This window comes from Rhineura floridana, chromosome 7, assembly GCF_030035675.1.
Source record: "Rhineura floridana isolate rRhiFlo1 chromosome 7, rRhiFlo1.hap2, whole genome shotgun sequence".
Classification (NCBI taxonomy): Eukaryota; Metazoa; Chordata; class Lepidosauria; order Squamata; family Rhineuridae; genus Rhineura; species Rhineura floridana.
In genome coordinates, this window is record NC_084486.1 from 88,110,085 (window position 1) to 88,125,033 (window position 14,949).

General features: G+C 45.3%; 1 protein-coding gene across 3 annotated transcripts in view; it reads left to right on the forward strand.

Moving 5' to 3' along the window:
• Positions 1-346: 346 nt before the first annotated feature.
• Positions 347-14,949, forward strand: part of R3HCC1L (R3H domain and coiled-coil containing 1 like) — a 47,814-nt gene continuing 33,211 nt past the window's right edge. For 2 of the 3 annotated variants that reach the window (XM_061636306.1, XM_061636308.1), the window contains exons 1-2: positions 347-373; positions 678-780. In XM_061636306.1, the coding sequence (XP_061492290.1) occupies positions 362-373; positions 678-780 (115 nt within the window). In that variant the 5' untranslated portion in view covers positions 347-361. Of the gene's footprint in view, positions 374-677; positions 781-811; positions 1,040-14,949 lie in introns of those variants that run through there. The other variant, XM_061636307.1, reaches the window with a different exon arrangement.

The following is a 14,949-nucleotide window of genomic DNA, read 5'->3' on the forward strand; positions in this document are numbered from 1 at the left end:
GACTCTGAGCATATGCAAAATGCCTTTCTTTCATGTACTCACACACGTTCCACAACTGGAGGGGGGGCTTTCCCTCTCGCCTATCTTCTGGCATTGCCTATGTGGGACCGTTCCCGAGATCAAAAGATCTTGGCTGTCCACAAGTGCTGAGGACACAGCAGTTTACTTCTAATTTATATCTGGATCAGCACGTTCCACTTCTTCGGGGACTACAGTACATGTGAGCATATGCAGAATGCCTTTCCTTCGCCGCTGACGGAAACACGCTTGAGATTCACAGGAAGAAAAAATGATTTATAGACTCCGGGCAGTCACAAGGCGCGTCGTGCCAGCAGTGCCAGCAGCGTTACATCCTAGCACCATGTTCATTGAGGTACACACGGAGGAAACTGGGTGAATGCCAATGAACCGTTGCGCAGGCGGTATGAAAATTATCCGTCATAAAAAAAAGGAAGGACATGAGGGAACGCGGCACGGTTTAAGGACTGTCAGTGATTACACATTTTAGCATGTGTTTTATACTGTTTAAATTTTTAAATTGTGTTTTAAATTGTTTTTATAAGATATGTTTTAAATTGTATTTGTTTTAATGTTTTTAGTTACTGTAAACCGCCCAGAGAGCTTCGGTTATGGGGCGGTATACAAGTATAATAAAATAAATAAATAAATATGTCCAGACTACATTTCCCAGAATCCCTCGCCGTGAAGGGGCGTGGCCAGGCGGGGCGGAAGCGGCAAAGGCGGAAGAAGCTGAGGCAGCACGACTCTTCGCTGCTCCCGGTAACTGGCTTTCCCCCCTCCCCGCTTTTCTATATCGGGTCTTTAAAACAGCTTTGTAAAAGTTCTTATTTTTCCCCCTTCTACCTTTCCCCCCATTTTAGGTCTGGATATTCTTAATGCCCTTTATTGACACTTCTTGGTCTCTCCCCCCCCCGCCCCCCGCTTTTAGATGTTCCTCTATCTTGTAGTGTGATGATGGTTATGATAGCTTCCTTTCCACCAGCTCGGCTACCTCTCGGGCTGATGCTTCGAGCAACAGGTGGGAAGTGATTGATGTCTGCGAAGAAAGCTGCTGAGGCTTAAATGTCATACAGTAGATATAATTCGACTCTGTATTTTAATATATAACATAACTTTTATATAAAACAATAGGATAAACGTAATATATATATAAAACCCTGCCCTGTAATTCAGATTGGAGCAGGATAGTGCTATAGTTGCCGCTGAAGGAAATTCAGTGTTGCATTAGGACTTTTCCAGACGAGTGTCATATTTGTACAGTAAATGTGAAGTTGTTAAAAGGAACCCTGGCCTCTTCCTTCAAGATAACATTGTGGGGTTATTGCATTTTCCTATCACTCATGCCACAATATTTTGTGGGTAAATCTCTCTCCCCTTTGCACTTTCTCCAAAAGATTGTTAGACCTGTGTGAAATACAGGTTTGCAAGTATGATGAGCTTCGGTTGGATAATACCTGTGACATCACTGGCACTGAGGAGCACAACTCTTCTGGCTTACCCTAATGCTTGTGCCATTTTAGAGAAGTCTTTTAAAAGTTGTTTTCTCCTTTCATGTTTTTTATTACAAAGATGGCAGGCTTCCAGAGGCTTGTATAGTTTTCAGAAATACCTACTTAAATGCTGAGTGCTTCCCCTCTTTGGTGCTGGAGTGCACCAATGAGGTTTATGTTGTTTTGGTGCCCCCCTCCCAAATAATCAGCAGGTTATTTCCCCTCCCTGTAAGGAGGCTAAGACTGAAGTCCTCTATGTACTTATCTGGGAATAAGTTTTATTCAATTCATGGGGAATTCTAGCCTGATCCCTATGTATGTTTCTTGAGGGATAAGTCTCCATTTCATGAGGGCTGCCTAGAGTGATGCTTCATGCTTGTAAGCCTACATATAGCATGAAAGAAAAACAGGGGTGATGACATCAGCATAGGCCCTTGAGGTGTGCCCTTTTATTTGTACTACATAACCCTAGGATGAGTCCTGCAGAACTGATTTCAGGACTAAATTCTGGCTCAAATGCTATCAGTATGTGATCTTGCTGAATGTGTGCTATTTAGTGTTAGGTGTAGTTTATATGAGATAACTCTCTGGGCAGTTTTCATTGTGTGTATGCATAATGCTCTACAGTACGTTATGAGTCCTTTTAGTTGTAGAGAGAACCTTGTATAATATTGCATCTAGAGAGAATCTGGATCACCTTTTCCATAGTCTGAAGATGGGGCTTTTATTTATATTTATCTGATTTGTTAGCCTCCTCCACTCTGAATGTTTGTGTCAGGTGCCATTGTATAGGTGCACAGTGCTCAAATAAAACTTAACTGAAAGATCATTGATATAACCACAATGTCTTGTCTAACTTGTGCCCCCAAAGCCAAGTGTTGTAAAGGATGCTGAAATCCTAGGCAAGTCTTCAGGTAATAATGTTTGGAGACATAACATATATTCTCTTTATTGTTTAAAGTCAAGAAGCCATAACAAAATGGAATATTAAAATGTTCAGTATATTATTGATATTAAAATATACACTTAAAATGAATGCTTCAATAGTGACAATACATTCTGAGTTAAGAATGGATGAGGTGATATTTCTCACACTCAGCCTCAACAATCTACTAGTGGGCTCCAATAATATCATGTCTTAAGAGAAAAGACATTTCATAGCTATGGTGAATGATCAGAGGTGCTTCTACATACCTTTACTGTCCGTTTTAGTGAACAAATAGTAACTGTTTACTATGGTTTTTGTCTCCCTGAGGAAGTACGCCTGGCGCCGACTCTGCTTTCCTTCCGGCGCCAGGTCAAAACCTTCCTATTCTCTGAAGCATTTTAAGTTACATTGATCTAATTTTAAAAATGTTTATTGTATTGTTGATTGTATTTTAATATTATTTTGTTATTCATTGTATTTTTATACTATTTTATGTTCACCGCCCAGAGAGCTATCGCTAGTCGGGCGGTATATAAATTTAATAAATAAATAAATAATAATAATAATTTTGCAACAAGGCATAAAAGAGGTAGGTCCTTAGGTACATTGGCTCAATTTCTTAAAGGCTTTGTAGGTCACAACTAGCCTAGTGCTTGCCTGGAAGATAATATGAAACTAGTGCAAATATATGCATCTGGGTAAATTTACTTTATGCAAGAGTGATAAAATAATTTTGGTCATATTTTGATATTTACTTGACTCTGTCTGTAGTTACTAATGCACTTTTGTGTGGGATACACCTTTTGTGAAGGTGTATCCATGGCTGCCCGTGCAACGTATTAGATTAGTGTAATGCAATAGTGGGGAACCTGTGGCCCTCAAGATGTTGTTAGGCTGCAGCTCCCATTTTTCCTAACCAATGCCCATTCTGTGTATGATTGATGGGAGCTGAAGTCCAACAGTATCTGGAGGGCCACAGGTTTCCCATCCCTGGTATAATGGGATGGCTTTGAAACTCCTTGTGCTATGGTATACAGATTTCTCCCCACCACACATTCAGACTCCCTTTTTTTAAAATGGGGGGAGTTGAGACAACTTGCATATATATGCATAATAGCGGTATTTTGAACATCTTCGTTCCTTTCTTCTGACTTCCTTTTAAAATGCAAGTGATAGTCACAGGCCTAAGCGTGGAAGAGGGAGCAGGTATCCCTTCAGTTGATATTGGTTGGAATACTTTTTCTCAATGTATAACAAGGCATCCCCATCTGGCTGTTAGAGGAAACAAGTGTAACATGCTTGGAATAACATTCCAAACTTTTATTAGGGATTCGGTGATCCTGCATTCCTGTTTGTTAATTTCTGTCCAAGGTCCAAGGAACTGCTTTCCCTGGGGCAGCTTCAGGCTGTTTCTGTCCCTTACCTGGTTCTCTTGCTCTGAGTTTCAGCAGTGCTTTGTATTCTCATTGTCTGGTACCTGATGCTATATTTCGGGGAAGGTCATCATTGCCCCTTATCCTCTAGGTGAGCCCTTTTCCTGTGCATATCGGGCAGGAAAAATATATGTGAGCAGTAGCTATAGTCCTTTGGGTACGATGGATGAACCATGGTAAGTGCTGGGACGTTACTGAATTGCAAAGAGATTCTGTTTGTCAGAGCCCCTGCTGGAGGGAAGTTATATAGTGTCCCTCAGCAGAGCTGCACTGTACCTCCCTCCGCTCTTAGTGCACTTGTAGTCCCAGGTGCTTGATGCCTCATAAAACATCTATCCTTTCGCTCCCAGCTGCCAGGCTGTGTTTTTCACTGTCTCCTACGAGTGCACACCATAAGTGCCATTCTTCATCATGGTGTTTTCAGCTCCCTTGCCTTGTTCACATGTGGCTGATGGTGACCAGCTGCATGATGGGCCATTTTCTGGCAAGAACACTGTTTGTACTGCGATGTGAGGGTGAGAAGCACTTAGGGGGCATAAAAATGGTTTTGCTGGCAACACCTTTTCTTGGTGTATGTTTGTGTGACCAGACTTTTTAACTTCATAGAATTCTTCCTTAGGGAGCACCAGTAGCAACTACTGAGACTGAGCAGTGTATAAACTGCATTATTTAGGGAGGATACCAGTAATCTGGCTGCATGCTACTGTTTTAAGATTTAGATCTTCTTGTAGTCCCAGGCTATAATAAAAACAACAGTGTACTCCAAAAAGCTAGGAATCTGTCATTGAGCACCATATTGGGAATCTATCTTTTTGTACACTACTTAATTCCCAATGTGGCATCCATGGGCACCACAGTGCCATTGGACTATCATTGCTGGCAACTGCCAAGGTGCCTTGTCCATCCCAATTTCTTTCTTCTTTTTTAATTGAGGTGCGGTTTTTTTTGCTATTTGAGGGGGTCTCTGTTTTTTCTCTGTATTTTCTTTTGGGGTGTTTGTAGGTGTTTTGCTTGTTTTAGGGAGAGGGTTCTGAGTATCACTAGTTTTTCTTTTATGAAATGGGCATGTTGTGGTGCCCACTAAAGTTTCTTAGATGTCCTTGGGCCTCAAAAGTTTTGACAGGCCTGGTTGAATCCATTCTCTGAATAGCATTTAACGTATTTTGTGACCTTTTGGCCCAGCAGCTTCCTTCTTCTTTCTGAAACCATTGGCTATGTACACCCTGTTTCTTTTACGTGTCTCAGATTGAATCAGTGGTGTTCCTTCACTCCTGTTAAAATGCACAGTCCCTACTTGCGGAAGGGGCGGGGACTTCACACAATTAGAGAGCGAGATGAAAGTAGAGAGGTTCTGGGGAGCACAAAGTGACTGAAGGGAACCCACAAAGAGAGCAGCAAGTTAGAAGACTATCTCCCTCACAAGTTTTCAAGGTTTTCTCTGCAACTTCGGAGACTCAACAGAGACTTTGCAAAAATAGAATTCTGTGATTTCCAACTTCTGACCAGAGAACTTGGTTTCTGATGAGTAAAACTGTTGAAGCTACAGCCCACGGTTGGGGAATGACTGCTGTGTGGATTTCAAGTGAATGGGTTTGGGAAGGGCCAAATGAGGATCTTTTGGCTTAGTGCGCATGAATTATTCTCAGAAGAGTGAGTGGTAGGGAGGGGTCAAGAAGGGAGGGCAGTACAGCCAACCTCTCATTGTGCAGCTTTTTGGCTGTCTTGCAAATGCTGCCATGTGAAGTTGTTTGCCCTGCTTGATGCCCATTATCATCGTTTTTAGGCTTATAGTCTTGGCAACTATATACGGACTGTCCCCAACAGAGGGGCTTCTTCCTGTTGCAGAGGGGCATAATGATTGTTGAATGTGCTTCCTGAGAACTGGACTGAAGGAAAGGAGGAGAGAGGAGCATGCCTAAGTGATTCACTGAGGGGCAACTGTGCATGGGAGATCAGAGGCCTACCCTCCACAGAGAATGTCACTTCCTTTGGCCTCTACCTATTTTAATCCTCCAGGTGTACCCACCAATTCCATCCAGTTTGCCAGGTTGCTCTGGGCAAAGCTGATCTTCTTGATTATGGGTGCGTCCAGTCCGTCATCCCCCCATCCTCTGGGGTGTGATGTCTCTGCAGCCTGAAATAGCAGCAGCTCTTTCATCATTGTCAGCTCATCTCCAGTTTGCTCTCACCCTGTGTTTCTTTCCAGGTTTCTGTCCCTGCTCAGTGTCTGCATTTCCTGTCTCTGCAAGCTGCACCTTGCCCAACTGAATCGTGTTTTATTTCTAGCCTCGCTCCCTTCCTTTGAATTATTTCCTTGTTCTCTCTCAGCTCTTTGCTGCAAATTCCCCCTTTGTGTCATCTGCAAATGTAATTGTCAGGCGGTTGGGAAATAAAATTTGAGGAATTTTATGAAGTTCAGTTGCATTGAATCTTAATGCTGTTTCTCCACCTGGTATCTTTTGATGGCAATTCTGATAGAGTCAGTCTTGTGCTCTTTTAATCCCGGTTGCCCTGATCACCCATGATCCCACCACTGTCACTCTTTCTTGGTCTGGCCCTTTTCTTATATCTTGTATTGATGCTAGGCTCAGCAGCAGACATTTTAGAAACTGCATGTCTCTTTCCTGCTAGAAATCCAACCACGCTTAGGGAGAAGGAGGGCAAAAAAAGGGAAGGAGGAGCAAGAGCCAGCTATGCAAACTATGTCTTGGTTAGACCCCCTTGACAGAATTCCATCCTTTAACATTAGCTTAACAGGATTTAGTTGGCTAATTTGCTAAACCTGATCTGGCCTGGAATGTATGCCATCATGAGGTGCTAGTTTCAGATGGATGGATGTAGCAGATTTTTTTCACAAGGTCATTCTTATTGTGTGTGTTCAAGACAGATTTAAATAATCTTATTCCCTGTTGGACTCCTTATTAATTTCATCTCTCTCCCTCTTTTTTAATTGATGTGCTCTCTGGCTGGGCCTGTGCCCTTGATATATCTGTGCAATCCTGCCTAATTCCCTTAATGTCTGACCAAAATAATTAATTCACCTTTCTCCTTTGTTGCACTGCCTTTTTCCATGAAATTTAAAGGAGTGCCATTCACTCCAGACCCCATTCTTGTGTCGAACTGGTGATAGCGCTTAATTCAGAAGACATGCAACAGGAAGAAAAATTAACTGCTTGATCTGCTGTGTCTTACTATTTCTAAATATATTTGTCTTTGCATGTTTGGAATTGCCTTGTGAAGTGCAGTTTATTCCCTGTTCTTTTTATTCCACTGGGGAATCGAGTATGGAGGGCAACAGATTTGTTAAAAAGAAAAGGACGTAGAATTATATAGATGGGAAATTGTATAACTCTAAAAGGTGATGGAGAATCTGGGCAAGGGTGGGATATGGATCTCCTGCCATCCAGCTGGCTGGAGTCAAAGCTACTTACTGGCTTTATGACAAGTGTTGCAAGTGTTCCTCAAGTGCAAGGGAGCATGACTCAGCCCTGAGGCAATGTTTTTCTTCTTCTGGTTTGCAGGCTGCTTTCTGATGGGAGTCAGTTCAGTCTTTTGCTGCTGAATGAGGAGCTTTACACTCTCTAGCACCAACAGCAAGCATAAATGATAAGATATTTTTAGGCTTTCCTTGGACCACTATATGAGGGATCCTGCAAGCATTGTAGCCCTCTCCACCAGAGGTGAGATTGAGCCTATGCCATTTGACTCTCCAAGAAAGACTGGGGAGGGGGCAGTCATGGTTTGGCTATAATGGTTTGAGTGGTGCAGGAGAGGTTTGTCTTGCAATGATTTCAAAGCAGAAGTTTCTGAGCTGCCTGTAAGGAATTATAGGCTGTGTATATGCTATACATTTAAAGCACATGACTTCCCCCAAAGAATCCTGGAAATTGTCATTTGTTAAGGATGCTGGGAATTATAGCTCTGAGTGGTAAACTACAGTTCCCATGATTCTTTGGGGGAAGCAACGTGCTTTAAATGTGCAGTGTGTACATAGCCGTAAAAGCCCCTGAAGAAGTTTTGGCTGAAACACATTGGACATTGATAGAAAGTGCAGTACTCTCCAGCATCTTGAGATTGGTTCTCTGCTTTTGTCTTTTTCATTGCATGCCTCCCTTTTTTCTTTTTGATGCCATTAGCTGTTTCCAGGCTGGCTGCTGAGTTTTGCATGTGGCTTTTACTGTTTTATTACTGTTGGATGCTGGTTGCAAGCAAATTTTGGGGTAGGGACTTTCATACCTATTCAGAACTAAAATTCCCTTTTTCCCTGTACAGCAATCTGAGTGCTGACAGAGTTGTGCTAATGTATCTATTGTCTCAGCTGCTAGAGCTTAGTTAGCTGTTCCTGGGAGTTCCCCTGGCCTGCAAGAGATGAAGAGCTTTGCTTGGGATGGGGGGGTGGGGGTTGACAGGAGTCTGATATTGGGGGTTGGCCCACTATTACTGTATTTACTGGAGAAAACGATGCTGTGAGGCCTCGTCCTTCCTTTGTCAAGGTGCTCCCGCTGACACATTGTGGAGAGGAGGCGGCACTTTTGCCATGTGCTTGGAGACTAAATGAGTGTAACAGTCCAAATGGCTTTCTAATTTGGGCTGTTTGGAGTCTCCTTGCACTTCACTCTTTTTTATTAGCATTATTATTTTGTAAGAAGTGCCTGCTCTGCGGCGGGCCATAAAGAGTGACATAGTGTAAGTGTGAGCGCTGAGTGACACCTGGTGCTGTCCCTCAAGAGCACTTTGCTGTTCCCCAAGCACCAATCAAGACTTGCTCCCACTTCGCAAAAGAGTTAGGGGTGGGGCACCAGATTTGAGTTCTGGTCACTGCTGAGCCTGAGGAGGCCGGCAGTTAAATCCCTAGGGCCAAAAATGGAGCTGGCGTAAGCTCTGTTTCCTCAGTGCTCTGGGGCAAAGGATAGTAGTGCTGCCTTCCCTTCGCTGCCCAGTCCAAGGAGTTGCCATTTCTCTCCTGTGATCAAGGCTCTAAGGCTAAATATTCTGTTGATGGAATTATGGATTGAGCGGAATCGGAAACCTCAAAGGCTAAAAATACAGTTTGCTGCCAGGAAGCAATATAGGCTGCTGGGAGATCATGGGGTGCCACTTCAGCTTTTGCTACTGGCAGCTCTGCCGGGGCAGGTCTAGTGGAGGGCTTTGTGCTGTAGGGGTATCCTAATGTCTCAGTTGGCTTCCCTCACTTTCCTATCAAGGGATGAGCTCTCTGCTCCAAATAGCAGCACCTGCTGGTCCTAATTGCTCACCTTGGTGGGATATATTTTACAGGATCCTACTTGCTTTTGCCAAGACTGGAACTCCAATGGGATTATATATTCCAAGGGTGGGTTGTAAGCAGAGCCCAGCTGCTACTGTAGAGAAACGTGGGATCTGTGTGCATTTTGATGCGCTACGTCTGCTTAGGTTTTGTCATACTTCGGTGATTTCATTTATTTATTTATTTTGCTAGCATGTACGATGTTTTAATGTTCTTCTGTATGTTTTGATTTTATGACCTATGGTTACAACCTTACATTTACTTACCTAATACTTGAAGGTTGATTGTAATCTCCTTGGAGGCTATTTGTGACCTTCTGGGAGGATTCCTAATGCCCTTTAGTGGTCCTTTCCACTTCTTTATGGGAGATTCTATGACCCACCAAAGCCCATGAAAAGGAGAGATTACAGCATCCCTGTGTCTGCATACATGACTTCTCCTCTCTTCATGTGTTCAGAGGCACATGAAGGAGTTGGCACCGGCTTTTCCAGACAGCTACCCGTGTCAAAAGGCCTACCAGAATGTGTCTCTTGCTGAGAGAGTGAAAGCCCTGCTTGCTTGCCTATTAATTAATTACATTTATATACCGCCCCATAGCCGAAGCTCTCTGGGCGGTTTACAGCAATTAAAAACAATAAAAACAAATATACAAATTTTAAAACACAAAAAACAATTTAAAAACACAATAAAAAACAATTTAAAAACACATGCTAAAATGCCTGGGAGAAGAGGAAAGTCTTGACCTGGCGCCAAAAAGATAACAGTGTTGGCGCCAGGCGCACCTCGTCACACAAATCATTCCATAATTTGGGGGCCACCACTGAGAAGGCCCTCTTCCTTGTTACCATCCTCCAAGCTTCCCTCGGAGTAGGCACCTGGAGGAGGGCCTTTGATGTTGAGTGTTGTGTACTGGTGGGTTCATCTCAGGAGAGGCGTTCCATCAGGTATTGTGGCCCCAAGCCATGTAAGGCTTTATAGGGTAAAACCAGCACCTTGAATCGAGCAGGGAAACATACAGGTAGCCAATGAAAGCGGGCCAGAATCGGTTTTATATGTTCGAACCATCTGGTCCCTGTTACCAGTCTGGCTGCTGCATTTTGCACAAGCTGCAGCTTCTGAACCATCTTCAAAGGTAGCACCACGTAGAGCACATTGCAGTAATCTAGTGACAGAGATGGTTCTAGGAGAACCCCCAAGCTACGAACCTGCTCCTTCACGGGGAGTGCAACCCCATCCAGGACAGGTTGGACAGCCACCATTCTGTCAGAAGAACCACCCACTAACAGCATCTCAGTCTTGTCTGGATTGAGCCTCAGCTTATTAGCCCTCATCCAGTCCATCGTTGCGGCCAGGCACTGGTTCAGCACATTGACAGCCTCACCTGATGAAGATGAAAAGGAGAAATAGAGCTGCGTGTCATTAGCATATTGATGGCAATGCACTCCAAAGCTCTGGATGACCACACCCAACGGTTTCATGTAGATGCTGAACAGCATGGGGGACAGAACTGACTCCTGTGGAACCCCATACTGGAGAGTCCAGGGTGCCGAGCAATGTTCCCCAAGCACCACCTTCTGGAGCTGACCTGCCAAGTAGGAGCGGAACCACCGCCATGCAGTCCCTCCCACTCCCAACTCAGCCAGTCGTCCCAGAAGGATACCATGGTCGATGGTATCGAAAGCCGCTGAGAGATCAAGGAGAATCAACAGAGTCACACTCCCCCTGTCTTTCTCCCGACAGAGGTCATCATACAGGGCAACCAAGGTTGTTTCTGTGCCAGAACCAGGCCTGAAACCAGACTGAAATGGATCCAGATAATCAGTCTCATCCAAGAGTGTCTGGAGCTGGCTTGCCACCACTCATTCAAGGACCCTGCCCAGGAATGGAACATTTGCTACCGGCCTATAGTTATTAAGATTTTCTGGGTCCAGGGAGGGTCTCTTCAGGAGTGGTCTGACTACTGCCTCTTTCAGGCAGCCACGGACCACCCCCTCTCGCAGAGAGGCATTAATCACTTCCCTGGCCCAGCCACCTGTTCCATCTCTGCTAGCTTTTATTAGTCAAGAAGGGCAAGGATCCAGCACAGAAGTGGTTGCACAAACCTGTCCAGCACCTTGTCAACGTCCTTAAGCTGTACCAACTGAAACTCATCCAAGAAATCAGGACAAGGCTGTGCTCTGGATACCCCACTTGATTCACCTGCTATAACAGTGGAGTCTAAGTCCTGGCGGATGCTAAAGATTTTATCCTGGAAGTGCCTAGCAAATTCATTACAGCGGGCCTCAGATGGTTCTACCATGTCCTTGAGGCCAGAGTGTAATAGCCCCCAGACAATTCTGAAGAGCTCTGCTGGGCGGCAGATTGATGATTTGATAGTGGCAGCAAAATATTGTTTTTTTGCTGCCCTCACTGCCCCTAAATACAGCTTACCATAGGCACTTACCAGTGTATAATTGCATCCACCAGGAGTTCATCTCCATCTGCACTCAAGCCGCCTCCTATATTGTTTCATCACTCTCAGCTCGGGGGTATATCATGGAGCTGTACAAGCTCTACACAGGGGAGGGCGCTCAGTAGCAATCATGTCAACTGCCCGGGTCATTTCTGTATTCCACAGTTCAACCAGGGTTTCGACAGGAGCGCCAGCCCTTTCAGCCAGAAAATTCCCCAGAGTCCTTTGGAAACCATCTGGATCCATTAGTCTCTGGGGGCGGACCAGCTTAATAGGTCCCCCACCCTTGCAGAGGGGAAAAGCCGCTGTAAGTCTAAACTTCAGCAAGCAGTGATCTGTCCATGACAGAGGGACTGATGTAAGGCCTCCCACATTCAGATAACCATCTCCATGTCCAGTTGCAAAAACCAAGTCTAGAGTATGTCCTGCTACCTGTGTTGGGCCAATGGCATGTTGGGACAGTCCCATGGTTGTCATGGAAACCATGAAATCCTGAGCCGCCCCAGATAAGGTGGCCTCGGCATGGATGTTGACATCCCCCAGAACCAACAGTCTGGGGGATCTCAACAGTACACCCGAGACCACCTCCGTCAGCTCAGCTAGGGAGTCTGTTGGGCATCGGGGTGGGTGGTACACCAACAGAATCTTCAGTCTGTTCCGCTTACCCAACACAAGGTTCAAGCACTCCAGACCAGTAGTCACATGGACAGGGTGCTTGCAGAGGGAGATGGTGCTCCTATAGACCACAGCAACCCCCCCGACCCTCAGGTCTACCCTGATGCTGAACCAGGTACCCTGGCAGACATAGCTTGGAGAGACTGACTCCTCCCTGCTCACCCACCCAGGTCTCGGTTATACATGCCAGATTGGCTGCCTCATCCACAATTAAATCATGAATGAGGGAGATCTTATTATGTACCAATCTGGCTCTGCTTCTGCTGAGTCCCTGCAAGGAAATTAGACATAATAGAGGAATAGAGGCAAAGAGAGGCAATAAAGGAAGAAAAGGGATGGCTGGGAAGTGGCCACACTGAACGACTTGTGGGGCTAAGAAAGAGGAAATAAAGGGGTAGCGAATCGAGGGTAGAGAAAAATCATAGAAAAGTAGAGTTGGATGGGGCCTATAAGGCCATGGAGTCCAGCTCCCTGTAGAAGAGAAGGGTGCTGATAACTGTGCATAGGGGAAAAGAACATGGGAGAAAAGAGATGAGCGCACTGTGAAACTTGAAGCGATGCAGATAATGAAGACACAAGTTTGAGGTACAGAGAGAAAAAGGGGGGTAAGGATGATGGGGGCTGCAGGAAGACCTGTGGGTGGAGAAACAGAAAAAGGCAGTAATCAAGAGAGAGAGAGAAGAGAATTTTGAAAGAGAAAAAAGGAGGGGAGGGTTAAAATAATGGTTTTGAGAGAGATGTAATGGTATAGAGCAAGGAGAGCACTTGCTATGGGATGCAAAGAGAAGAAAGCTAATAAAGAATGGTTTAAAATAATACACAGTTGAAGGAAAACACTTCAGTATAGTGCTACAGCCCTGTTGAATCAGTAAACGTGGCCTTCAAAAGTTACTTGAGGTGTGCACCCCTGCCCTGGAGGCTGTCTGCCCGAGAATCAACATCAGGCTTTTGCTTTTGGAACAATAGCATACCAGGTTTGGGAGCTACCTTGTTGCTTCTGTGGTTCTTCAGCTGCTGTCATGCCCTGCATTGTGGACTAAGGGTTTTAGCACAGAACTTAGTGCAGCAAGTTGGAAGTTACGTTGTTTGGTGTAGTGTGAAAAGGAGACACGCCAAGGGACACTGATTCAACCCTCTTGAGCATGAAATGGGTTGGTGCCGAAGCGTGGCGGGGTGGGGGGGCGTCTGATGAAGTGTGTAATAGACTGCGGATGCAAGGGAGATACAGGATCCTAAGGAATGAAATTTGTGGGCTGCTGTTTCTCTCCCTGCCCTTAAAAAAAACAAAAAACAAATCTCTGCAGAGGCTGATACGGTAGCCACGGCTTAGTTAGGCTTAAGGCATTGCAGGGGTAGGTTCATGAGATAGAAGAGCACCGCTGGATGAGATCAAGCATTCATGGAGTCCAGCCTACTATTTCTATGTATGGCCAGCCAGATTTTTCTGGGACATCCACAAGCTAGCGTCAAGGCCACAGCTTTTCCCTACTGTTCACCCCCAAGCAGCTGGTACTCAGTGACATGTTGACTCTGAACCTGTAAATTCTGTTTAGTTATTCTGGCAGATAGCTGCTAACTGACTTCCTCCTCCTCTTCCTCTGTGAGATTTGTCTGATCTCTTTTTGAAGCCCTCTAAGCCAGTGGTCATCACCACCGGCTTGTGGCAGTGAATTCAGTGTTAATTACGCATAGTGTGTGTAAGAACTTCTTTTTATGTGTCCTGAATCTACTGCTAATTAGTTTTAATTATGTGCCCTGAGTTCTAATACTATTAGAGGGAGAAAAAAATCTACCTATCCACTTTCTCTGTACTGTTTGCAATTTCCCCCCCTTTTATTGTGTCTCCACTTACAGAGGAATCCAAATGATGGGGAACCAGCCAGAGGGGGGGGAGCAGCGGCGGAAAGCTCTGCGGCATCCACTCCCAATTTGGAAGCCTCTGCCCAGCTGAGCATCAGCTCCGTCGGGAGCAGTAGTGTAGTGGCAAATCCAGAAGTGCAGGGTCCCTTCATGATAGTCAAGCCATGCCCCCTCCCAGCCACGCCCCCTCCCTCGCTTGCTTGCTCTCTGTCGTCATCTCCACACTCCTCAGTCCTTCCCCTGTGTCCTTCTTCCACAACAACAGACGTCCCTAGGAGTCAATCAGCATGACAGAGGAGTGTGTTAGAGTGTGTTAGCTACTGAGAAGAGTCTTCACAGTGGCTCACTCACCTCCTTTCAGTCTGATTGGCTCCAATAAGCAAGAAAGGACAAGGAAGCATGTTAGAAGGTTCTTCTCAGTAGCTAACACACTCCTCTTTCATGCTGTTTGACTAATAGGACGCTGGAGACATAGGGACTGTGCTGGGACCCTGCTCCCAAAAAAGTAAGGGGTCTAAGACCCTCCAAGACCCTGGATAACTACACTTCTGAGCGGGAGCTGTGCACAGGAGCCGGTAGGGAAGAGCCAGCTCCCACAAACAGGTCTGTCAGGGAGTAAGTGGTCCTGTAGACCGCCATGGGAGTATTTTTAGTGTGCCTGCCTATTAGCTGGAGGAATTCTCGTGGGGATTGAGACCCGTAGGAGTACTCTGAGGGGGACTTGGATGTTGCATAAGTCCCTCCCGTGGCTCCTCCCCTGGAACGCCCTGTTTTTGGGGCTACCACTGACTTCTGCCAGCACTCCATCTGCTGTGCTGGCCATC